We start from the raw sequence: 25,219 nt of genomic DNA, 5'->3' as shown, positions 1-25,219 counted from the left end.
GCTCATTGGACTAAGAATAAATTATTTACTACAATATAAATTATAGTTATGTTAACTTTATCTTAGTATATGTAACTGAAAATAGTAAGAATGACTATGTAGTCGAAGATTACTTTACTATGGTGTATTAGTTACTGAAACTGATTTAGTTTAGCTGAGTCGTCTGTGAACTACGATTTCTTAGTTCAGAAAACCGATTTTTTCTCTCAGTGTATGTTCAATGAGCGTTAAATTCTTTTTGTATTCACCTATTTAACTCTAATTGTTATATAAATAGAATAATAATATAAATTTGTAAAGAATATTTATACATCAATGAAATTAAAATTCAAAATTCAAAAAGCTAGAGGATAATAAGCTGTGTATCTTTATTTTTATGAAAAGGACAATTTTTTTGTTTGCCTTAAAAAGAAAGAGCTTCTACCACGATTGTTATTTTAATTCGACGTTTTTTTTAGTCATTAGCCCTTCGTTTTTCTTGTGCTTGGTGAATAAGCATTCGTAGACAGCAGATTGCCAGAGTGCAGTAATTCTACTTTATTTCTTTTCTCACCGGTTTTCTTTTTAGCTCTTTACTCTTTTTACTTTATATATATATATATACATTGCTCTTTTCTTACCGTTTTTTTTTTTTTTAGTTTTTTTCGTTTTTACTTTACTTGTCAAGACTTCTACGGAATCTCATTAAAACTATCTGAACATAAATGAAAAATTTTTTGTTTTATTTTCATAGCAGATATTATTCTTTTTTTAATCTTATTTATATGTCAGTAAAATAATAAAAGAACATACACGGAGAAAACGAGTCTCGAAAATATAGTAATAATTACAATATTTTAGTAAAATTTACTAACAGAAATGAATAAATACATTTCATTTTGTAATTATTCCAAAACGTTTAGTAAAATTTACAGTTCAGTAATTATTACAATATGCAGATTTTAAAAATTCCTATACGTAATAGATTTTTTACTATCATGATTGAATTTTTTTTAAACAGAGTTGTAAATTTTATTACATTAATTTTTAATAAATACAATACAACGGAAAGTATATTTTACAAAGCAATATTGTAAATATTACATTTCTGAGATTTGATAAATTATTGAACGGAATATAAATTTTGCTATTCATGAAGTAAAATTTACTACGTGTATTATGAATTTTATTATGCGCATAAGAAATACTACTAAGTACATAGTATACAAAAATTACTAAACGTTTAGTAATTTTGTACTATGTTGAAACCATATCGTTGTAACCCGGCGTGCGCTCCACTCAGTTCTGCCCAAACGGCTTTGGAATAGTGTGTACTGTTAACCTGTCTTCAGGAAGCATAACCTATAAAATTGTATAGTGATTATTTGAGTGAAGGTGAAATATATATGCGTGTGCTTGTGATTAAGAAAAGTGAAAATGGAACTGCCGGTTATAGACGCTCCTTTGGAATCTAACAGCAAAATGTATATTTCTAAGAGATGGTCCTAATTATTATAAGTTATTATTATTTACTTTTTAATATTTATTATATTATTATATATAATCATAATTAATGTCTTTTCCTACAAATACACAACATATTGTACTATGACAATAACTTTTTAAATTAAATGTTTTGTTATAACAATAATAGCAAATTGAATCATTTATTTATCCTTTATAGACTCACTGAATTTTTTATGATGAATAATTTTTAAATTAGATAAATACTTATAAATCTAGTTAACACTAAATTGTCAACTAGTGTACAGTCAACTATGCTCGAATCAATGATTTCAAATTAATTAATTATACTTTAAAAATGTAATTGTTTATAAATCTTTATAATAGTCACATATATATATTTGTTTATAAGTATGAAAAGATTCATGTATTAAGATAAAAAAATGCATTATGCATTTATTAATAATTCGTATAAATATATTATTTTTTACAATCAGTTAATTTTAATTCTTACTTTTCAAATTACGGAAGCTTATTGTAATTATTAATTGCAATTATTCCTAAGCAGGTTTTGTACTATTCCATATTTGGGATGTATATTTTACTAAACAGTATAGTAAATATTCCGATATTCGTACTTTCAAAATTACTAAACGACTTACAATTATTACTAATGAGGTTTTATACTATTTCATATTTGAGATGTATATTTTACTAAGCAGTATAGTAAATATTCCTTTATCCGTATTGTAAAAATTACTAACCACGATAAGTAAAATATACTAATGTGATTAATAATATTTCCTATATTTTCAATAGCGGTTCAACATTACAATCTAAATATAGTAATTTTTACCCATATTTTTTAGTAAAAATTACTATATTTTTTTCTCCGTGTAGGGTTAAAGATAATTTAATAGTATATTGTGTAACAAGGGAGTAAATAAGATGATTTCAGACCAGGGTGAAGTTGGTTTCTCGAACTGTAGTCGAGGGTTGACATCACCAGCAGTCTGAAATCGTTTTTCATCTTGTGTCGCATATTATATACTTTTCATGATTACCTTCATTGGAACAAGTTTCAGTGTCAGCAGTCAGTTTCAAACAAATTAATTTAAGACCAATGGCGTGATCGATACTATTAGCGTAAGCGTAAATTGTGATTTGTAATGTATGATTAAACAGAAACAAAAAATACTATTTATCATTTACAGTCATTTTTGTAAAACTTAATCACAAAGAACTGTCAGTTAGATAAATAAAATTAGTGATAATCAAATAAAAAGTATCAGAGCTAAAGTCAAGCAAAACACTGGCTTTCAGCGGCAGAAACATTAATTATTTCTTTTCAAAAGACATAATAAATTTGTTTCTGTCGACTGACTGGCATAAGCAGCTTACGCATTTGCTATTATTTTTCTGTCGCATTGACCTGAAATTAACTCGTATCGACTGGCTGTACAGACGTTGAAATTCGAAGCTTCGATACTAGTATCATGAAAAGGTTATTCATCAGTCAATAAATATAAACTTTGTTTTTCGATGTTTTAATAAAAAAAATTTTATTTAAAAAAAACATACATTCTAAGAGAGTATTAAAAAATTGTCTATTTTTATTAATTTTATTAAAAGTTAGTTAATAATTTGAATAATTTATGTTATCAAGAAATTCAAACCATTTTCTTGTCCAAATTTCGTAGGCTTTTTGTTTTTCACTAGCACTCATACTACTATAAATTATAGAATTAATAGCTAGTTGTTTTAATGCTCTGATATCTGCATCCCTTGACATCATTCCCACAAAAGCTTCATAAAAATCATAACTGAGTGCTTTTGAGCCCCACAAACCTGGATCGTCATTTGAAATAACAACGGGAAATCCTTCAGCGAAGAGTATACTTGCTGGATGATTCCGGAGATCTCTAACCAATCCTAATACTTGATTTGAAATAGGACAAATTTCAATAGCTATTTTTTTTTCCATTATTATTTTTAAAACTTGTGGATGCTTCAAAAGTGCATAACCATGTCCAATTCGTGTAGTATTTAATAATACAGCGTCCAATAAATTTTTGTCAGATTTTAAACCAAACCAATCTGTTTCACCGGCATGGAAAAAGAAATTTACTTCATTGGTCAAACGTTGAAGTTTATCTACATATAAATTTAGTGGGTTTCCTTTGTCTTCTTGGCCGACGAGATCAAATCCAGCAAAAAAATTCGGAAAAGTTCTTTTCAGTTCAATTGTTATGTTAATATACTCATCCAAATCTGATACAGACATTATTCTTAGTGGTGCAAATATTATTTTTACACCAATGAAATCTGGGTGATCTCTGATAAATCTAAAAAAAAAAAAGTTTTATCAATGGTCGATTGATGTTTATTGTTGAAAAAAATCATTAATAAATGCTGTTTGTGACTATGGTAGTTTTTTTAGTGATTCTATATTAATGATCATTTAATTACTTAATATTAAGAAGTTATTTAGAAATAGCATAAAGAAATAACAAAAAAAAACAACTTTTGTGTACTCTCAAAGCAAATCAATAAAAACTCATTAATAACAAAAATTAATTATAAGTGTCAAATATAATCTTATCTTTTATATTTGTTAATAACATTGTTCTGTTGAACTTCCTCTATAGATTATTGTCAATAAAAAAAATTTTCCATTATACATTTGTATCGGAACTTAAAGTTTTAGAATTTCTACAATCAGTTAAAACAAGTTAATTGCAAGCCACAAGCTACTATTAACGAATGAGTAAATTGGGAATCCCTTCAATTACAAGGCAAGAACTATCATATTTCTATCCATTATAAGTTTAATTAAATGTTTATGTCAGTCCAATTACTTTGTTAATACAAGTAATCATGAAAAATATAGTGTATGAAAAGGAAGAAAAAATAATTTCAGACTTCGGGTGATGTTAACCAAATTCACCATAGTCAGAAAAAAATCTTATTTCAGCCTTTGTTACACATCACATTTATAACTAGTATATTGCATGGCAAGGAACAGTGAGGTTTCAAACCAAGGTGAAGTTAGTCCGAATTAAAGGCGAGAGCAAGAAAAACTATAACTTTTTTTAATTGATTTCATATTATTTTTATATCTTTTCAAATACAACTTACAGTTTTGTTACCCGGAGAGAAAATTATGGTAACAGTTACAATATATTATAGGAATGGTTCCCATACTGCGTGGTAACCGGTTTTTTTCAAATGTTGATTATAGGAACGGCACCCATATATATATTATGGTAATCATTCCTATAATTATGGGTATTATTCTCATATGGTATCGCAATAGTTCCTATGGAATTATGGTAATCATTACTATGTACCTATGGGAATAGTTACCATAATATTATGGGAATGGTTACCATAATATTATGGGAATAGTTACCATAATATTGTAGGAACAGCTACCATAATATTATGGGAATAGTTACCATAATATTATGGTAGTGGTTACTATAATATTATAGGAACAGTTACCATAATATTATGAGAATAGTTACCATAATATTATGGGAATGGTTACCATATTATTATAGGAACCGTTACAATGTAGTTATAGGATTGGTTCCTATTTGCTTATGGGAACTATTCCTATGAGTATGGTAATCATTACCATGATTCTTTCACATGCGATATGGGAACTGTTACCATAATGATAGGAATTGTTCCCATACTTATGGAAACTTTCCCAGAAAGTATGGGTCTATTTCCCATAATCCCAAGTAATCATTACCATAACGGTATGAGACGATATTTCATAAACGTACTAGGAACAGTTACTGTAATTTTTTCTCCGTGTAGTTATTAAAATTAATTTTATCGTTATTAACATATCGTCTCCTTTCTGGGTAAATCTCGTAACTGCAAAATTATAATTTTTTCAGAAATCGATCAAAATATCTATTTTGGTACACGTGCGTTAATAAAAATATTAGAATTCAAAAGTCTCTTGAACATTCTGTTATAATTATTAAAATTTGAAGCTTTTTTTACACAACACTCTGTTTAAAAATGTTGATTGAAAATAATAAAAAATGATCAAATTCGAATACTTTTCAATAATTTCAATTTTTTTGTTTGTATATATACAGTTTGCATGGAGTGACCGCTTCTCAATTCTTTTCAATCAGTATTATTAATCAGAGTACTAAAGTACGTTTTTCACTCATAATTTGAACTATGAAAGTAGTCGTTATGAGGTTTACCCAGAAAAAAGACGATATAGTATAGAGTAAATTGGATATATGATGATATAAATTTTGTTAAAATATATCGAATGATTTTTACCTTTCAGTAACTTCTTTATAAATTCTAACAACGTCAACTGGACTGTATTGAGTTCCATTCAATTCATAAAGCGGTGGTAAAGTTGAGCGTAATTCTAAGTATAGAATATTGTCTTCATATAATTCTTTAAGTCCCTGATAAAAATGATCTTCATAAACTGGTCTGTATGTTAACATTGGTGTTATTAGAATAAATATATTCATGAATTTATTCCATGCAGAATTTACATCAGGATACATAATATCTGGATTATTAGTCATCATTGAAAATTCTTTACGAATTCGTGAATTTATTTCAGTTGCAAAAGTTTCATTTTTACGAAGTTCTTTAAGTAACTGCCAATCACAATCATTTGTAGGTGTATCAAAAAATTTTAATTGTAATTTTTCAGCTTGAGTGCAAATATATAAATTGTCTCGATATGTTACATTGTGGTATAACCAATCATCTGAAACTATAGCTGTATCATGCGCATGAAGTACTGCACCTTTAGGCATTTTTTTTATAATATCAAATAACTTTGATTTCTTGATCTCATTTCGTACTTCAATAAAATTTTTTGCTGGAAAAAATTTAGCGCGACCTTCAAATGCTAAAAAATAATTTTTAAAATATACAAATATAAGATTAAATATTTATTTTATGAAAAAAAAAGAAAAAAAAAAATAAATAAATAAATAAAAAAAAAGAATCTAGTGTTTCAATTAAACATTCATTTTATGAAACACTATAAAAATTTTTTTCGTTATATAAGTAATATTTTCGATTGTATATTCATAAAAATAAATCAAAATTATAATTTATAAGGCATTTGATTGTTTAAATGCCAATATTTATTCCGATATGGTACATGTTTTTATTATGTTCTTGTACAAGCCTTCAGGAAAAATTACGCAACTCATTCCTGTTAGTAAAATTTTTTAGTTCTAAGTTTTGGTAACAAGTTACTGATCTCTTTAAAAAGGCACTAGTATTTTTTCTTTATCATTCTCAAGTGAGCGAACATGGTTATCTTTATTGTACTTTCAAAATAAAGGAAACTTTGCTCACATTTTTCTCTTTAACAAATATAAATTTAAAAAAAGAATAAAAACGTAAATTGTTACATAATAAAGTAATGTATATAGAGATTCGTTTTTTATTTTAGATTTAAAGTTTGTTTGAGAGAAAAACTTGGATCAAAATAACTAGAAACCGGGTTTAAGATTTTTTTCTTGGGGCTTAAATAACTTTCAGTAAAAAAGTTTTTTTTCTGTTCAATAAAAGAGTAATTTATTGATACAAATGGATGAAAAACAAATATTGTATTTAAAATTGAAATAATTAGGAAAAGTTACTCGAGTGATGTTGAAAGAATTGAATTTTTGTAAACATACAACATTAAAAAATTATGCTTTTCAAAACTACTTATTAAAAGGTTTAATTTTTATTGGTTTAGAATCAATTAAAGGACAGTTGAAGAGATATTGGAAAATTAAATCTTACAAAAATTAAACATTGATTTAATGCAGTTTTCTAAAATATCAAACCTTATGATTTCATCCCAAACTTCTATTATTTCATTTTCGATAAATTATTTTGATTGTCGTAAGTTCAAGTAAAATTGGTCAATTTGAAATGTATCGCATTCCGTTTAAAAAACTTAACTTGCAGAGTAGTTGAATCAAGCTGACGTCGAAGGCCAAGCAATTCAACCAATTTTTATAGATTATCAAATTTAATAATTAAAATGAAAGATAAAATAGAAGGTGAGATAATTTAAATTTGAAGAATTTAATGCTAATTTGATTTTAAGAAAATATTGTATAAGTTTTATTTCATTAATTCATTTAAATTTCATTGGCAACTTAAAACAAAATATAAATTTATAATATTTAAAAAAAAGAGTCTTGACGAAATAAAAACGATATTGAAAATTTTTGTATTAGTTTATTCGGGTAATTAATAGTACGTTTTGAAAAATCAAACAATAATTGTAAACGACGCTTTTTTTAAATTTGCCGTTTTTAAGCTTTGACAAATCCGATCATATTAGTCATAGAAAAATTATATTTTAATAGCAAGAGTAGTTGAAAAAAAAAAAAAAAAGATTATCAGTAATTACTAATATATTTTCACTTGTAATATATTATCACTATTAAAGATAAGGTCAGAGCAAATATGATAAGTAATAAAATACTTAAAGAAATATTTGAAAATTAAATAATTCCAGATTTCTTCATTGCAATTGTTATGTAGAATAAACATTAAAGGAAAATGAAATCAGATCAGTGACATTAATCTATCGATATACTCATTTATTGATTATTTAGATGATTATGAAATTGACAGTTTCAAGAATGCAGATTACAATATCAACTAGACATTAAAATAATGTGCATCAAAAATATTAAAAGAAATATTTTGAAATTTTAATAGAAAAATTCTCTTGACTAATAGTAATTAAAATTATGGTTTGTAAATATTTGTATTCCAACTATGAAAACATTTAGTATTTTTGTCGAATATAATATTTATTTGCTCTATCTACGTTCTGATACTATTTCTTATATTTAATAAAATTATTTTTTAAATTATAAGTAATACTTATTAGATTACTTCGGATGAAATTATATGCATAAATAATTATTTGTTTTGTTTACATACCATCATCGATTTCTTTTCTTTTTAATGTTAATAATAAATCGTTTGCTAAGCGTTCTCTCGGATCAAGTGACAAATTGCCACCAAGTGAGTTTCTTTCTTCTTCAGTTATAAGCGCGGCACGTTTGGTCCAATAATCTTGATTATTACATTCTGCAGTAATAATGGAAATAATCAATTGAACCAATAAATTTAGAATTACAAATGTGCCTTTCATTGCTTCGTAGATACTTTTATTAGTTTAAAAATTTCAATATACAAATTGGTTCAAATTTTTCAAAATAATTATTATATTTAAGAAAATAAAAAACGACAGCACTTATATACGAAACAGATAGTCTATTGATAACTCTGTAAACTATCACGACCAATGATAATAATAAAGATATTTACAGATAAGTCGCGCTTACTGGCTAAGTGAACCGTTTACTAGCTAACTAGGCTATGTGTTCAATCCTCAACTTCCAAGTACAGTACTATTTATACTTATTCAGTGTATGTATCTTATATTAATGACTGTCACGGGGAACCAATCGAAACAACACCAAGTGTCACGTGTTTTGAATAGCTTCAATAAACTATGATTTTAAATAAATATTCTGCTGTAATATAAACAATTCGTATTATTAATTTTTCATAAAATTAAGTGATGTTTACATAAAAAATATTTAAATAATGTATAATGATTATATTTAAATAGTGATCGAACAAGAATTTATAATTAACAACATAGATCATTTATAATATAAGAAAACTTTAAGAAAACATAACTAATGTTGAAAGAAGAAAAGGGAAGGGATAACGCGATTGTATACAATTTGCTATAGCTTGAAGATTTTGTAGCTTAGTACGGAAAAGAGCTGACTGAAAATTTTTAACTAAAAAAAAAAGTTTGAAATCTATATATATATATATATATATATATATATATATATATATATATATATATATAATTAATTTACACTGTGAAAAAAAACAGAGTAAAAATGAACTTACCCCAGTGTCGACTTGTTTCTTTGCGGTGTTATTTACACGGATAGAAAATTCCACTAAAATTTACAATACTAAAATCGTAATAGTGGACAATACTTTCAGTAATATCATTTTTTAATATATCTTATTTCAAAATTTACTATGAAGATTACATTTTTTACTATTTAACATAGTAATTTTAACAAAAACTTCTTGGATTGAAAATTACGATGTTAACATCGTAAAAAGAATAAAATAAAAATTACAATTCAGAAACTATATTTAATCCTATATTTATCTTTCTACTTACTTTTGGATAAAATAAATATTATACAGTGCTCTTTTTGTTATAATACGATGTTACATCGTAATTTTTAAATAGTAACTGTGTCTACTGTAAAAATTTTTTTTGAAATTCTTTCGAAAACAATATCTCTTGAACGATTAGTTTGATTTTGATAGTTGAACGAATTTTCTGATTTTCACGTTTTTAGCGGCAGTTGCATACTTTTATCGAGTTCTAAACTCGTTAGATTTCGGGATTGATATATCGGACGGTTTTAAAAATATTTGAGAAAAACACACAGACACATATCGTTCGGAAATTTCAGTTTATACATCTAAGAACGGCTCATTTGAAATTTCAATTGTGTATTTATAAGCCGAGAGGAAAAATAACTTTTAGAAAAATTGTATCTTCTTCTACAATAATTATGTTATTGTTAATTTTCAATCTAACATAAATTGAATCGAATTAAATTATTTTGTGGCAATCTTAACGTTATAACTTCCGTTTTCTACAGTTTTTTGTACTTTACATAGTCTTTAGGTTATATTGCAAGCAATTTAAGCCCCTATTTTCTTGGGTATTTTCCATATATTTCTAACAAACTACTTTAAATTTTTTCGGACTATGTTTTCTGACCATCTTTTCTTTTTCTATTTCATACCGATTCAAGCAAATCAAAGCAACCCTCCCCTAAGTTAAAAAAAAATTTTTTTTTAGTCAAATTTTCAGGAGAGCTTCTTGTCTCAGTGAGATTTTTCGCCCCTTCCTCGACTAAGTTAACAAAAAAAAATTTTTTTTTCACTTTTTTCCTCTAAAACTTCAAATGCATTTACCTCGAAACTACTTTTTCAAAGTCCGTGAGCTCTGTGAGCACTGATATTTAAAAACTACATTACCGACTCATTTCAAACTTGGTACACACTTTCTACGTATAAAATACCTCTCCTACGTTATCCCCAACGTTAAGTTTTAGAATTTTTTTTTACATCAAAGGGGTTTTCCACCTACAAAATGGCGCAAATTTTCGTAAAAAATAGTAGTTTTTACTTTAAATGACCATAAAAAGTGAAAAAATGAAAAAAAAAAAAAAATACCAATCAGAGAACATTGGGGAGAGGATTTTATAATGCTTTGACTAAGTTTCAATGATTTTTTATTTTGAATAATTTCCAGCTAAAATACATTGCTCACCGCAAATCGTCTATTTCAAATGACGTTCTTCGAAAAACTCCGTCACTGGGTTGTTTGTGGATATTTTCGTATGAAAAAACTACTTAACGTTGTTGAATTCATACTTAATAATGTTCAAAAGGTTTCAATAAATTTGCTCAATCCATATGCTTCAAAAAAATTAAAGAAAAAAAAAGCGTGTTTTTTTCACGCTTTAACCTATACCCCCCCCCTCCCAGGAATTTTAATTTGATTTTTGAATAGCAATTAATATTTTTTCAATGTCTAAATTACGTTTTATTTAAAAATTAAATCAGAACATCTTAAACTCTACAAAATAAAATTGTCATTTACATAAAATATTACGTCATTATTTTATATTGTTAAAACTTTTAAAAAGTTGTTAAGTTACAGCTGAAAAACTTATAACATTATGAAAATTATATTGATTATCATCATTTTTTAGAGTTGCTACCAGGTAAGCCATTTTGAAGCTATAACATACTTTGGATGAAATGGGAAAAAGTCCATTTGTTTTTCGTACAAACTTTGGTGTATCACCATTTACGCCTACGAAGTTTAAAATAAAAATAAGCTTCATATGACATACATTTTCAGAGTGGAATAAAATTGATCACAATTACTTAATCAACCGACGTTTCGTTCTTTACAAAACTTTAATTGCGAGAAAAAATGACATATCGTCATATATAATTATATTGAATTTTAGCGAATTCTTTTCGATGACCACTTTTGAGTGATGTCTCAGCGTGCAGGTGCGTGAATCTTTTAAAATTTCGTACAGTTGTGTTGGTTAAGTAATTATTGTTGGTATTATTAGTTTTCACTCTTATGACAGATTAAAGTAAAACTTAATTTTATTTTTCTGGAAAATCCTCAAGTTCTTGAGTATGATAAAAAGTCATTTTTTAAATTTGAATATTTATTAAATTACTCAATTCCAAGCTATTGTTAAAAGTGATTGTATACAAATAAATTTGTGTTAATAAAAAATAAATATTCCTTTAACCTTTGACTTTTAACTTCCCTAAAATTAAAAAAAAATTTCGCTGCTAGAAACGGAATACTTCTCAACGTATTAAAATTAAATACATATTAGCCTTGAAATTTTGTTATTGATTGTATTGACAGTTGTTATATTAATAAATTAACATCTAATTAATAAGTCTATTAATACTGAATGATATCACAGAGCTTTCGAAGAGCTATATATATATATATATATATATATATATATATATATATATATATATATATATATATATATATATATATATATATATATATATATATATATATTATGATTGACAGATATGAAAAATAGAGAAGAGTTTATCATATGTGAACTTGAAATATAAATAAAAACTTTTTTCTTATTTCTTAATTCAACTGATTATTCTAATGTATATTATAATGAGGTTTATTCGATATGATTGATTACTTGACAGTATAAAATTAGTATATGATAGCATGTATGGAAATATAAAAAGAGAAAAAAGAGTAAATAAATAATTTATTCGTCTGGCGGGACACAACCGTCATCTAGTGGCTTGCAACCGACGCTGCGTAACCGTTCAAAGGCTATGACGAAGTGCCTCAAGCGGAATGAATATTTCATGGAGTAGCCATCATGGAAAACCACAGCTACCCATTCTCTATTTCACTTTTCCATCTCTTTTTTCCACTCTTTCTCTCCTTTTTCAGTCTAGTCTATTCTAAATGTAAAGTAACTATCAAAGAATTTTCAATTCCCATTGAAAATATATCGAGTACTTTGAAAAATCCGTATTCACTCCGGATTCACTAACGATTTTTTACAGTGTATAATTTCATTCTGCGGAGTTTTTTTATAACTAATATTTTCCGAAATACTTATTCAGAGTGAATTTCACTCCGAGGGGATTAAATTCAAATTTTCCTATATAATCTTATAGACGGAGAGAAATATACAGTAAAAATTACAGTATATTATGGAAATCATTCCCAATTCTGTATGGTAACAGGTTTTCTTGAAATATCAGTTACAGAAATGGCACTCATATATGAATTATGATAACCATCCCTATCTATCCTTTGACAATCTATATTTTGAGTTAAAATTTTAGCAATTCGATTTTCCATTTATATACGATGGGAAATTTTTTTTTCGGTTTCAACATTGATTTTTTTGATATTAAAAAAAAATTTTTTTATTTATCTGAATATTGTAGATTAATCATTTTTTAATGAATGTTGATAATGATAATTTGGTAACACAACCGATTCTCGAATATCAAATGTGTATCTTAGAATTTGATAATGACAAGATATCTACATCATGTATGGAATACTCGATTGTCAAAATCTCTGATATTTTTATTGTTAAAATTGTAGAGTTTTTTTATACCAAAAGCTGGGAAATTTATAAAGTTTGTGACATAGAGTTTGTTATTGTTTCAGACCACTTCATGTAAAATAAAAAAGCTTTGTCAATAAAAATTTATATATAAAGTTTAGAAAATAATAGTAAATGATATTATATATATATATATATATATATATATATATATAATGAACAGTATATAATATTATTTTTATGATTATTATGATTACTAATATTATCGTTATTATTATTTCACTGCTGAAGAAACAATTATCTACAGTCGTTTCATTGATTTTAACTTTACATTAAATGATGTAAAAGATACTTTTAGAAGTGTCCAAGTAACACAAAAGCGTATGTCAAATTCAACACTCATCAAGAGCTGCAAATAACATATGAGTGTGTCGAAGTTGAAGGTTACATTTTAGAGGATTTTGACATATCATATGCGTTACTTTTAACATACACAAGTGTAACTTTTTCTACAAAAACGACGTTAAAGTAACATATAAAAAAGTGTCAATCGATCGTTCTACACAAGGCAAGTGTCGATTTTGACGAATCCTTTTTTACTGTGATACGTATATGGTATTTATCACCGTGCTTATATACACTATCGCATGGAGTACCATAAGTATAGCGTGTATTACCATATTTATGGCATTATATTCGTTATGAGTGTGACTGCAGCGCCAGACAAAATATGAACTACGGGAGGCTGTCAGAGTATGTTTTTATACGTATGTCAATAGCAAGAAACATAAAAATAAATAAATATTATAAATAATAGTAAAAAAAAAAGTTGTAAAAAATATGTGACAGTTTTATAGTAATTGCAGTTTTGTTTTTTAGCTAAACGGACCATCAATAAGTAAGTATAATGATAAAAAATAAAAAAGATTGCAGTAAGCATTTAGGTTAAGTTGTTTGAAATTCATATCAAAGACAAAATATGATACTAAGGAAAAAATCAAAATGAAAAATAAATAATTAAATAATAACAAAATAAATATTTTCACGTGTGCTTGCTTACAATTTTAGTAATAATAGCCTCCCGTAACTCCGCAAGTAACCACTGCAAACGCTTCAGTCAATTTGATTTCCCCTACCATGGCTTCACTCAGAGCGAATACTATTCGCTCTAAGTGAAGCCATGGTAGGGTAAATTTAATCCACTGAAGCGTTCGCAGTGGTTACTTTCGGAGTTACGGGAGGCTATTATTACTAAAATTGTAAGCAAGCACACGTGAAAATATTCATTTTATTACTATTTAATTATTTATTTTTCATTTTGATTTTTTCCTTAGTATCATTTTTTGACTTCGATATGAATTTCAAACAACTTAACCTAAATGTTTACTGCATTCTTTTTTATTTTTTATCGTTATACTTACTTGTTGTTGATTCGTTTAACTGAAAAATAAAACTACAATGACTATAAAACTGTCACATATTTTTTATAACTTTTTTTTACTATTATTTATAATATTTATTTATTTTTATGTTTCTTGCTAGTGACATACGTATAAAAACATACTCTGACAGCCTTCCGTAGTTCATATTTTGTCTGGCGCTGCAGTCTCTCTCATAGTGAATACAGCATAGTAGAAAATGCTACAAGTATAGTGATATACGCCATACTGATGGTACTCACTGCAATAGTATGCCAGCATGTTAATAAACGAAATATATTTCTTTCCGTGTAAGGTCCTCATACGTACTTAGGATCCGTTCTAATGTGAATCTAGGATTTAATACTACATGTGACTGTATGCAAACTATTTCCAAGAATATTGTAATCATTACCATAATTCAATTACCATACGATATAAAATCTATTAGTATAAACATAAAAATTGTTCCCACAGTTTTTGTAATTTTTTCCAGAAATTATGGGAGTATATCTTATAATTCCAAAAGTTTTTGTAACCATAACGTTATGGGTTGATATTTCATAAACGTACTAGGCACGGTTATCATAATTTTTTCTCTGTATGTCATTGAAATCAATAAAATATATACATGTATGAAAGTTTTTTCTTAAAAGTTATTTAAGATTTTGATTAAACATTTGGTGATTTTTTAAAGAATATTTTATTTCGTAGCGAGCAAATCATTTTTCATAATAAATAATTTTTAAAGAGATTGTAATTTCTTTGTTAAAAAAAAATATGACTGAAAATTTTCAATAAATTAATTTTTTGAATTAAGAATCATTTTTTTTTTTTTTTTTTCTATAGAGATAATTTTTTTTTCTAGTGTAGGAGACAAATTATTAATCATAATTGGACTCACTAATTTCAATGTGTTTTAATTACATCAGTTAAGTCGTCTTTGGGGTGTGGCTTAAAAGTTACACCATATTTCACGGTCACAAGATAATTCACTGTATGGATATTCACGATTAGTCGGTGAGCTTATGGCAGTTGCGTTTTTGAACTTTGTTATCGAACTTCTGTATCCGTTGGTTGCTGAGTTACTTCCTTTTTACCTCATATTCCAATTCTCAGCTGCTAAAATAATGTACTGATGAGCCACGCAGAAGAGCAATGCAGGCAGCTTCCGGGGATCAGATTGAGTTAACAGACCGTCTAATAAAAACTCTTAACTTTAAAATTTTTGTATATAATTGATGCGTATAGTTATCAGTTTTTTTTCTTGGTTTCTATAGTCATACTTTATTCCTGTCAAACTTTTTTCATTTCCTCTAATATTAATTCACTTCTCTGTATTATAAAAACAATCCATTTTCATAAAATTTATTTTCTACGGTTTTTTTATTTTTAATGCGGTGAAAAAAAAAAAAATTCTAAAAAAAGAACTTGGAAAAACGGAGAATTGTAGATGATAAATTCATTTTATCTGTTCTTCTGTTGATTGAAAATGACGGATGAAAATGGAATGCAAATAGCTGTTTATTATTCGGTTGCTTTTGTTTTTCTTTTCCTGTTAATGATGATATTTTTTTTCAAAGAGCTCGGAAACGGCAGGAAATTTTGGGGCTGGCCCGCAGGCCAACCGATTAAATTCCCGGATACTTTTCGAAATTCCCTGACATTTTCTGGTTGCATTAAATCTACTGAGAATTCCCGGCTATTTCGGTTTATGAACACCTTAATTTACCTCTCATGTACACCGTTTGGTGTATATGTATATGTTTTAACAGTGGTTGGTTAAGACCGTTAAGTAGCACCACTACATCGGCGTAAGTTAATCTTAACACTGCACCGTTGTTAAAATAAGTCCATTTTAACACTGTTTTTATATAGTGTATCACTAATGGGTGAGGAAGTTTTGAAATCTCAGAATTTTTGTCGAAGAGAAAATAAATCAGATTCAAATCGTAGAAATCGTCGAAATTTTCGATTTTTCAGAAATTTTTTTATATTTTTCATCAGTACCAAAATACGAATTAGTCTAAAATTTTAGAATTAACCTGGCCTAACTTTTTTTTTACACGGACTGCTTAGATAAGTTTTCTTTAGCCAAAAATGTTTCCGTTGTATCAAGCGATTAATTTATGAACAACTTTCAATAAAATTTTTTCAACGAAACAATGCTTTCTCCTCTAAAGAGTTATGTTTTCTTTTCAATGTACCTTTAAAAATTCAAGTCTATTGAATTGTTAACTATTCGGTTATAGTGTAAGTAATATTATTTATTGTAATTTAGTTTATTAAAAATTCATCAACGTTTGAATTCAAGATAATATTATCTCGAAACATGTTCTTAAAAAATTTAAAAACTTATTCTAATACAATTCTAGAACAACTATAAGATGAATTTTAATCGCCTACATAATTTTGTGCTATCAACTTAAAGTAAAATTTCTATTTTAAATAATCTAATATTACATGGATAGCAGCAGATATGAAGTAAGATACTAAAGAAGTTGGCAAAGTAGAATATGAGGGTAAGAGAAAGTTTGTTGGAGGATGCAATTTATGTTTATCGTTGAAGCGGCTCGATTTCATGTGAAAATAACTCACCGGATCAGACGCTTGATATTCCCTATGCAAAAAACGATTACATCGATCGCAGCAAAGGTTACGAGAAGGTGATTTTTAAGGGGGTTAAAGAAGAGATGGAGGTATTAACAATGCCATGGGCAAAAAAGTAAGGTGAGTAAGCTTAGATTTGAACGGTAGAAAAATTGTGTTCAATTTTTCCTTTAGGGTACATGGAAAATTTTAATTTTTTGCAAAAATTCGTTGAAATCTATAGATTTCAGTATACTGCTGATGAAAAATTTTTTGTTCGCTTTAAAGTATCATGAGTAAGTCAAGAAAAGTTTGAATTAATTTTTTGATAGAATACTTGTTGGAAAATTTTCAATTTTATTCTCGCCCATTTACTCATCGATGCATTGGTTTTTATCAAGTCTTATTACTGTCATGATTGCTCTTGCTCTTGTAGGTTCTCTATGATTTCTATTGAGTGTGGAAAATAGCTACATAAGAATCATATATATGTATATTTTCACCCTGGAGCCATAACGTTATTGCCTCAACTTGAATCGTTTCTCATCCCTTTGAGTGAAGTTTCTCTCTCTCTCTTCCGAAACTCATCGAACCGAACATTTTGTTGGGAAAAACTATTGCAAGTTTACTTGCAAATTTATTTGCTCAAAATACTGTACATGCATGTATTGGAATATCATGAATTGCGTGAGCTATGTAAGGAAAAAGGTTTTTATTAATCACTATGTTACTTTATTTAAAGATAATAAACTATTGCAAGATATGTTTGAGTATATGACTGAATCTAAAATATTGGTAAATATTTAAATACAAGAATAAAGAATACAGATTTAAATACAATCAAAATAACATGAATAACTTATTATATGTTTGTTGTAAATAATTATCGTATTCTGTCCTAGTAGAAATGAAATCGAGTTTATGTCTAGTAACTGGCCAGTTTTACTAGACTTAAACTAGAAACTGGCCAGTGGAATATCGAGTTTCTGTCAAGTAATGGGCCAGTTTTACTAAAGATCCAAGATAAACATGGCAGCTTTGAAAAATGTCATTTTTAAATTTTAGGTTTTGAGGTTATTAAAATTATGAACTTCTCGGAGAAATGAAATGATTTTTTAAAAAATACCGAGACAAATTAAAAATTAATTCAAATTAATGTATCTTTTTCCAAATCACTCAAAAAATTTATGTGCAATAGATAGATAACGCCTCAGTTGTAGGTGGCGGGATTTCTAGTTTTCAACCGGGATCGCTGGTCAGTTATTGGTTTGAAATCGAGTAAAGTCTAGATTATTTCTACTAGGGTTATGAGAAATATCGAAAATTTTCTTTAAGATAAGTTATAGGGAATATTATGCTCTACAAAAAATATCTTATAAAACTTTCCGATAAAGTAGATGGTTGCGTCAAAAAATTTAAAAATTGTAAAAATTTATCGTCAATCTAACTTTAACTTCGAATAACTTTTGAAGAAATAAAAATATCGAAAAATTATAAGAGACCTTTTTTATAGATCGTCAAATTTTCCATAAAACTAGGTCTTGAACATTTAAAAGTATTGGTCCCATCGTGAGTTACAAAATTCCAAAGCTTACAAAATAAACTTTTCCATGTTATTTAAACAGAAAACAGGAAATTACGATGCAGCAGCTCTTAATATTAATATTAAGAGCTCAAACTTCCACAGTATTTATTTTCGTCATTTTCAATAATATTTTCGATATAATGAAGAAAAACAAAAATAGTCGATTTTTTTGAATCAGTCTAATGCATACATCTCTATTTTCATCACTTTCCTATCAAACTTTGGAATAAAACAATAAAGAAATGTTTCAAGTTTTTTTATGACAATCATTTATTAATCAAATAGTATTTCAACAAAAAATCATAGATACTCTCTTACATTTGAAATGGTGCAAAAAGTAATTATTCACTGCCTAATAGTGATGATCACTTTTTGTTATTATAGCTACTAATAGCGATGATTTGGTTGGTTTCACTTGTATATGATTCTTTATCGCTGTGATATTTTCAATATCGAGCAAACCAGTTATGCTATCGAAGACACAATTTTTAACTTTGTTATTGTTGATATTTTCTTTGTAATTTTCGATATTTCTCACAAGTCGTAAGTTATTTGCAATTAACTAAAAATTTAATATAATTAATTTTAAGCAACAAAATTTATATTATTTAAGAAAATTTTCACTTAATTGCAAATAACTTACGACTTAACTTAGCAGTTTTTTTTTTTTATTAAAATTAATCGCAATCATTAATGTAGACTCATTGACACTCGTTTTTTCGACTCAGGAGAATAAAACTTGTTAATAATTTATTAATGATTTTTCTTATTATAAGTTGTAAGTATAAATTATATAAACTTTACTATAAAAAAAAGTTTACGCTGCAAAAAACTTAATTGACGGACAAAAAAAAATGGAGCAGAGTATTGCTATAGTGTCAGTTAAATTATTGCATAAATGATAAGCACGCAAAAAAACTTTTATGCGTAGTGTTTGGAAGTATGAGAAGTTAAATTTATTCAAAAATATGTTTATATATTTATTAAATCAACTTGTTAGATGAATGTTCAATTTTCACAATTAAACTTCATAAATTGGATTAATTCGATTGAAACGAATGAGATTGTTGAATAGTGCTGAATGACGTGGTTTCTAAATTACTCTAGACCCAGGTAAACGTTGAGAAATTTTCATGAGGTCAAGTATAGAGTATTTATTACATAGCTTCTGGGATGGTTAGTTTGAAATAAAGTGACTTTTCCTCTTGCTCCCTGTACTGTACGGTGGCTCGTAAATATTCCTAGGCAAGATTGGCCAATAAATTTTGCAAACTTTCCTGGTCGCTAGCATTTTAATGGGAAGCTTTAGAGAGCTTGCGCACACTTGTACCAAAAGCAACTCTAGTATGTCTTTTGCTTTATTTTTTTCCTTAAAATTCATAGTTTTTTATTTTTTTTTTTCGTGGGAGTTTCTTGTAACTTTGGCTTTACAGTCATGATTTTTGTGACACGGAAAAGCTTTCGGTATCATCTGTTCACTTGAAAATTTCAAACAACTGATACACAAATCAATGAATTTATTTTCTTGTTATCGGACAAACTTTTCAAGTTTTTCAAGATATAGCATGTTCAATAAATGGATACAATAAAAAGAATAATAATAAACAAACTTCTAATTTCAAATATTGATAACTTATTAGTGAACATAAGAGGCTAAGCTAATTTTTGACAATTTGTTTGACAATTAATTAATATTCATTTTATTATCAATAATTTATATTTTCTATAAATTTTAAAATTTATAGAAAATATAATTGGCATGCAAAAACTTATTTCTTATGAGGACTTCATAAGGTTGCCTGATAGGGGTCCGATGAGGTCTTCAACGCAAACAACTATAAGGGCTTTTTAAGGATGGCCTTGTCAGGTCCTCATGAGGCCTTACTAAAGGAAAAAAAATTAATAATAACAAAAATAAAAAATGGCAACTAAATGTTTCATTAATTACCGGTATCAAGTTTATCAATATTAATAATTAAAATTAACCAAAAAGGAGTCAGATGGTGATTTTCACAAAGGTTTTTGCATCAAAAGATACAAAGCTACTAAAAAAAAAATTAGGCCAAGTTATTATATTTTTCGGAAGTTATCGAGGTTCCGAAGATTTATACAGGACAATTGACAGCACTGGTTTCTTGGAATAAAATAATTTATTCTAAATCAATGAAATAATAAACCGACTTAATATCGGGTCGAAATTATTTCTTAATAAATTATTCTTGCACTAGTATACAATTTAACTCATTTTAGTATAATCAAAAAAGTGTAAAGATGATTTAACGTAAGTAAATTAGCCGAAAAAATAATTTTGATCATAAGGCTCACACAGCGCATTCGCGCTTAAGGTGTGCAATAAAAGTAATAAAAAGTATTTTCATAAAATTATTTAGTTATAAACTCCATATTTTTATAAGGTACCCGCGGGTAATAAGGCCTGTCGGGTAATAAAGCCTAAGTGACAGAAATGATATTTAAAATAACCGCCTCCGCTGAAGGCTACTCTAGTAGAAGGGACCTGCATAGAGATGTTACGAAAAATTTATAGAGTCCCGATACCACGTTCCCTGTCTTCTATATTTCATCATCCGTCATGTGCTGTCGTAGCGCAGAAGAAATTATAAAAAACAATCTAGTCTTCTGACCCTTAAAAAAGAATACTGATAATTTCAAGTGCTGTTCAGCAAAACAATCTAGTCTTCTGATTCTTAAAAAGTATTGTTGCTAAATATAAGTGATGATTCATCTCTAATAATAATTTTATTAAGTATAGTTAAGCTATTCCAGTTTGTTTAACCCGTAGACCTTATTACCATACCATAGTAAAATAAGGCCTATTCGTATAATTTTTGTAAAAGTATAATATTTTGTTTGTTTATGGTAAAAATTACCATTACTTCATTACGTTTTATGGCTAGTGTATTGAAATAAAAATTAATGATATATTTCGATAATTAAATGCAATATTTTTGATTCTATTCATAATCTCCCTTAGCCAGGTCTTATTACCCGCAGGTACCTTAGTTACAGTACACGTCTCATCTCCATAAAGAATACATATGTTTTGAAAAATATTTTATTTAAATAAAAAAAAAGTGGACGATACGGAATCATCTGTCATAGATAACGTAAACCATTTGATCACATGCTCAATACATTGCTCACGTATCCATTAATCCCATAAACGGTGACGTGCTACGGAGCTACCATAATTCTGTGCGACCGATGGTCTCCATGCGCTGACATATCGTTTGGAGTGAGCGAGAGTTGCACACACACCATACTGCATCAATCGATCTGGAGTTTACGTCAACCCTTTCATCCACGACTCATCCGCTCATTATCCATCACGTACACATTTACCCTTCATGCACAAAATTAATTAACATATCATTAATTCTCTAACACCCATTAACTTATTAATTTAAATTAATCAGCAATCTATGTTATTGAATTTACTAATGATTAAATTGTTTAATTAATTACAACGTATTGACTGTTATAATCTCAAATATTATGGCTTCAAGTAATGCTTCTCATCGAGACAAGTTAGAATAGTTAAATTAAGTTGGCTATTCATTCATCATGAATTGCATTTTCCATTGGCTTTTATATTGATGCATTGTCGTCTATTAATGGAAAACTTAGTAACTTGCGAAGCGTATCGAATAATAAGTTGATCAATCATGCTTGAAAGGAATGGCACCATTGGAAAGATTAACACAAAAGTTTTATATTTTTATAAGTATAGAAAAGATATTGGTAGGCGGAAATAATTTCATATTCTTATTTCTATACTATTTTCTCTGTTTTAACTTGTTCTCTCGAAGCAAAGACAAAAGAACGTAGCATTACTCAGATATAACGAGGTAGGCGAAGCGCGCCAACACGGAAAACAGAGTAGAATATTTAAGAAGCAACTAACAGGAAAGGTCTCAAGAGTCTGGGATTCCCACTCTACTAAAATTCTACTCTATCCTCTTATCTTTTTTTTTGTTAGAAGTTTCTCTCCATTTCTTTTTTTTTTTTACTTTTTTATTCTATATTTCCTACTTACACTTTTGTAAAAAGCATTTCGAGTGCACGTATCTCGTTAGCGAATCATTAGCAACTCTTTTGGCAAGCCAAAATAGGCGACGAGTTGTACGGAAACCTCGAGCTAGGCGCGTGGATCAGTTTAAATTACAAAAAAAAAAAGTATTTTTTTTTTCATAGTTATTCGTACGCTAACTTTTTTTTATATTTAGAAACCTTATCTTTTTTGAGTCTTTCATCTATTCATAGAGAAATAAATTATGCTAACCATTTTTAGTACATTTATGAAATATCCTATATCGTTATGGTAATAATTGCTTGCAATTATGGGTTACACGTTCACAATATCTAGAACAAAGACGGCAGAGGCAGCCGGTCGGTTCTCGTGTGGCTCGGGCGATCACCCAAGCTAAGCAGCATCGAGCATGATTGCTACTTGGCTGGGTGACCGTTTAGCCATGCATTGAACTCGAACGGAGGTCTCTGACTGTTAGGCGCGGGATGAAGATCTAGTGGTTGGTAAAATGGGAATTTTATCTATCACTGGAGCTTCACCCAAACCGAATTGTACTGGCAATGGTTTTTTCTGTGGTTTCCCTTGCCCCTATACTCCCACAGCCAAAGTGGGAGGTAGGGTATCACCGTATTGGTACCGTACAGTATAAGCACAAGTCGGGTCACAGGCGCACAATGAAAGCAGAAAAGAGGAAGCAGTTGCGATATTGAGGCAAAAAGTGTAAAAGGCCGTATATGCGGCTATACACTGGAACAATTAAACAAATATCTAGAACCAATTTTCATAACTATGGGAACTGTACTTATTATTGTGGTATTAGCTACTGTGTCGTATGGTAATTAAATTATGGTGATGATTCCCATACTTTTGGGAATAGCTTTCAGAGGCCGATAGTATTAAATCTACATTGGAACGGTTCTTACGTGCATATGAGAATAAACTCTTTATATCATGGGATACATTACTATAATATACACTGATAGAAGGATTTGTTTAGGAGTAATAAATTGATTTATTAAATTTTTCTCAACTGACTTTTTTGGATTTAACAAATATTTAGTAATTATTAACAATATTTATTATAATGAAATAAGTAACTTCTTTATTATTAAGAAATATTTTTAATGCTAACAAAGCCTTATTAACATAAAAGAAATATTTGTTAGCACCAAACAAGGCTTGTTAATATTTAATAAATATTTCTTAGACGAATTTGTCGGTAGAGGGCTACACACGAGCCTGTAGTGGTGTACAAGTATTAAAAAAGGTATATGTGTGTGTCGTTGCGACGTCATATTGTTTACTCCGTTCTAGCTTGCATTGTTGGTTAAACGTAACCTACAACTGAAGCTCTCATATACTTAAATAATATTTATATCAGAAGTATTTTGTAAATTGTCATCCATATTATAACTATGAAAATATGGAAGCCTTGTTAATTTTATTCAGTTCAATTTTAATCAAATATAAAACCATTAAAAACACATGTACTATCAAACGGATTTTATGTTATTTCTCAGCGTAGTTTAACATAAGAAATTTTAATTTGTTTATTCTAGTTATAGTGTTAATTACTATGAAATTGTATTTTGAAATTAAAAGAACAGAAAATTTTATACGATGGTTGTTTTAGTTATTTTTGTTTATAAATACAAATATTAATGAATGTGTGTAGCTGCATGCAAAAACATATATAGATATATATTCTTGAACTGTGTGATTTTATGAATTAAATTTTAATAAATAAGTTAATAGATAATTTCTTAAATATAAAAAAAAAATTTGTTCAAATAATAAAAAATATATTAAATATAAAATATTCATTTATTAATTATTAAAAAGTGATTCATTAAATGTTAAAAAGTGATTTATTAAATACTAATAAATCATTTTTTAAATGGAAAGAAATCGTTTATTAAATATTAACAAATCGTTTATTAGATGCTAAGAAATATTTATTAAATACAAAAAAATGATGTTTAAGAAATGATTTGTTAAATATTAATAAATATTTCTTAAATAAAGCTCCGTTAAGAAATAATTTGTTAAATATTAACAATTTTTTTTTAATACTAAGAAATCCTTCTATCAGTGTATGTGAAATATTTCCATAATATTATGGTAACCGCTCTATACAACTGTGGTAAACGTTACCATATATTATGGTAATATTTCCCATAATACACGAGTATCGTTATGATAATAACATGGTAATAGTTACTATAATAGTACATGGAGAAAAAAAATAGCAATTTTTCCTATTGTCATACAGGTATTTTTCCAACGTTGACACAGGAAGTTTCATTACGTTAACATAGGAGTTGTCCCTATGTTACATAGTAAAACCACTGTGTTACATTAGAAAAATATCTATGTCAGTATAAGAATATTT

At 27.6% G+C, this 25,219-nt stretch overlaps 1 protein-coding gene across 1 annotated transcript; it reads right to left on the bottom strand.

Moving 5' to 3' along the window:
• Positions 1–2,990: 2,990 nt before the first annotated feature.
• LOC103571450 (adenosine deaminase 2) lies at positions 2,991–8,883 on the bottom strand. Its single transcript, XM_008549616.3, has 3 exons — positions 8,404–8,883; positions 5,758–6,349; positions 2,991–3,788 (listed from the first exon to the last, which is right to left on the bottom strand). Exons 1-3 carry the CDS (start codon positions 8,615–8,617, stop codon positions 3,080–3,082), a joined length of 1,515 nt encoding a protein of 504 aa, XP_008547838.1. The 5' UTR covers positions 8,618–8,883; the 3' UTR covers positions 2,991–3,079.
• Between the last annotated feature and the right edge of the window lie 16,336 nt (positions 8,884–25,219).

This window comes from Microplitis demolitor, chromosome 7 (assembly GCF_026212275.2).
Source record: "Microplitis demolitor isolate Queensland-Clemson2020A chromosome 7, iyMicDemo2.1a, whole genome shotgun sequence".
NCBI classification, from domain to species: domain Eukaryota; kingdom Metazoa; phylum Arthropoda; class Insecta; order Hymenoptera; family Braconidae; genus Microplitis; species Microplitis demolitor.
This window is presented reverse-complemented; position numbering and strand designations above follow the sequence as displayed.

Bases quoted from the DNA above. Each gene is read 5' to 3' on its own strand.
- LOC103571450 (XM_008549616.3), bottom strand. From the start codon at position 8,617: ATGAAAGGCACATTTGTAATTCTAAATTTATTGGTTCAATTGATTATT. The intron at 6,350-8,403 runs GTATGTAAACAA...ATTATTTTTTAG, and splicing joins AAGAAAAGAAATCGATGATG to CATTTGAAGGTCGCGCTAAA. The intron at 3,789-5,757 runs GTAAAAATCATT...TTTTTTTTTTAG, and splicing joins TATAAAGAAGTTACTGAAAG to ATTTATCAGAGATCACCCAG.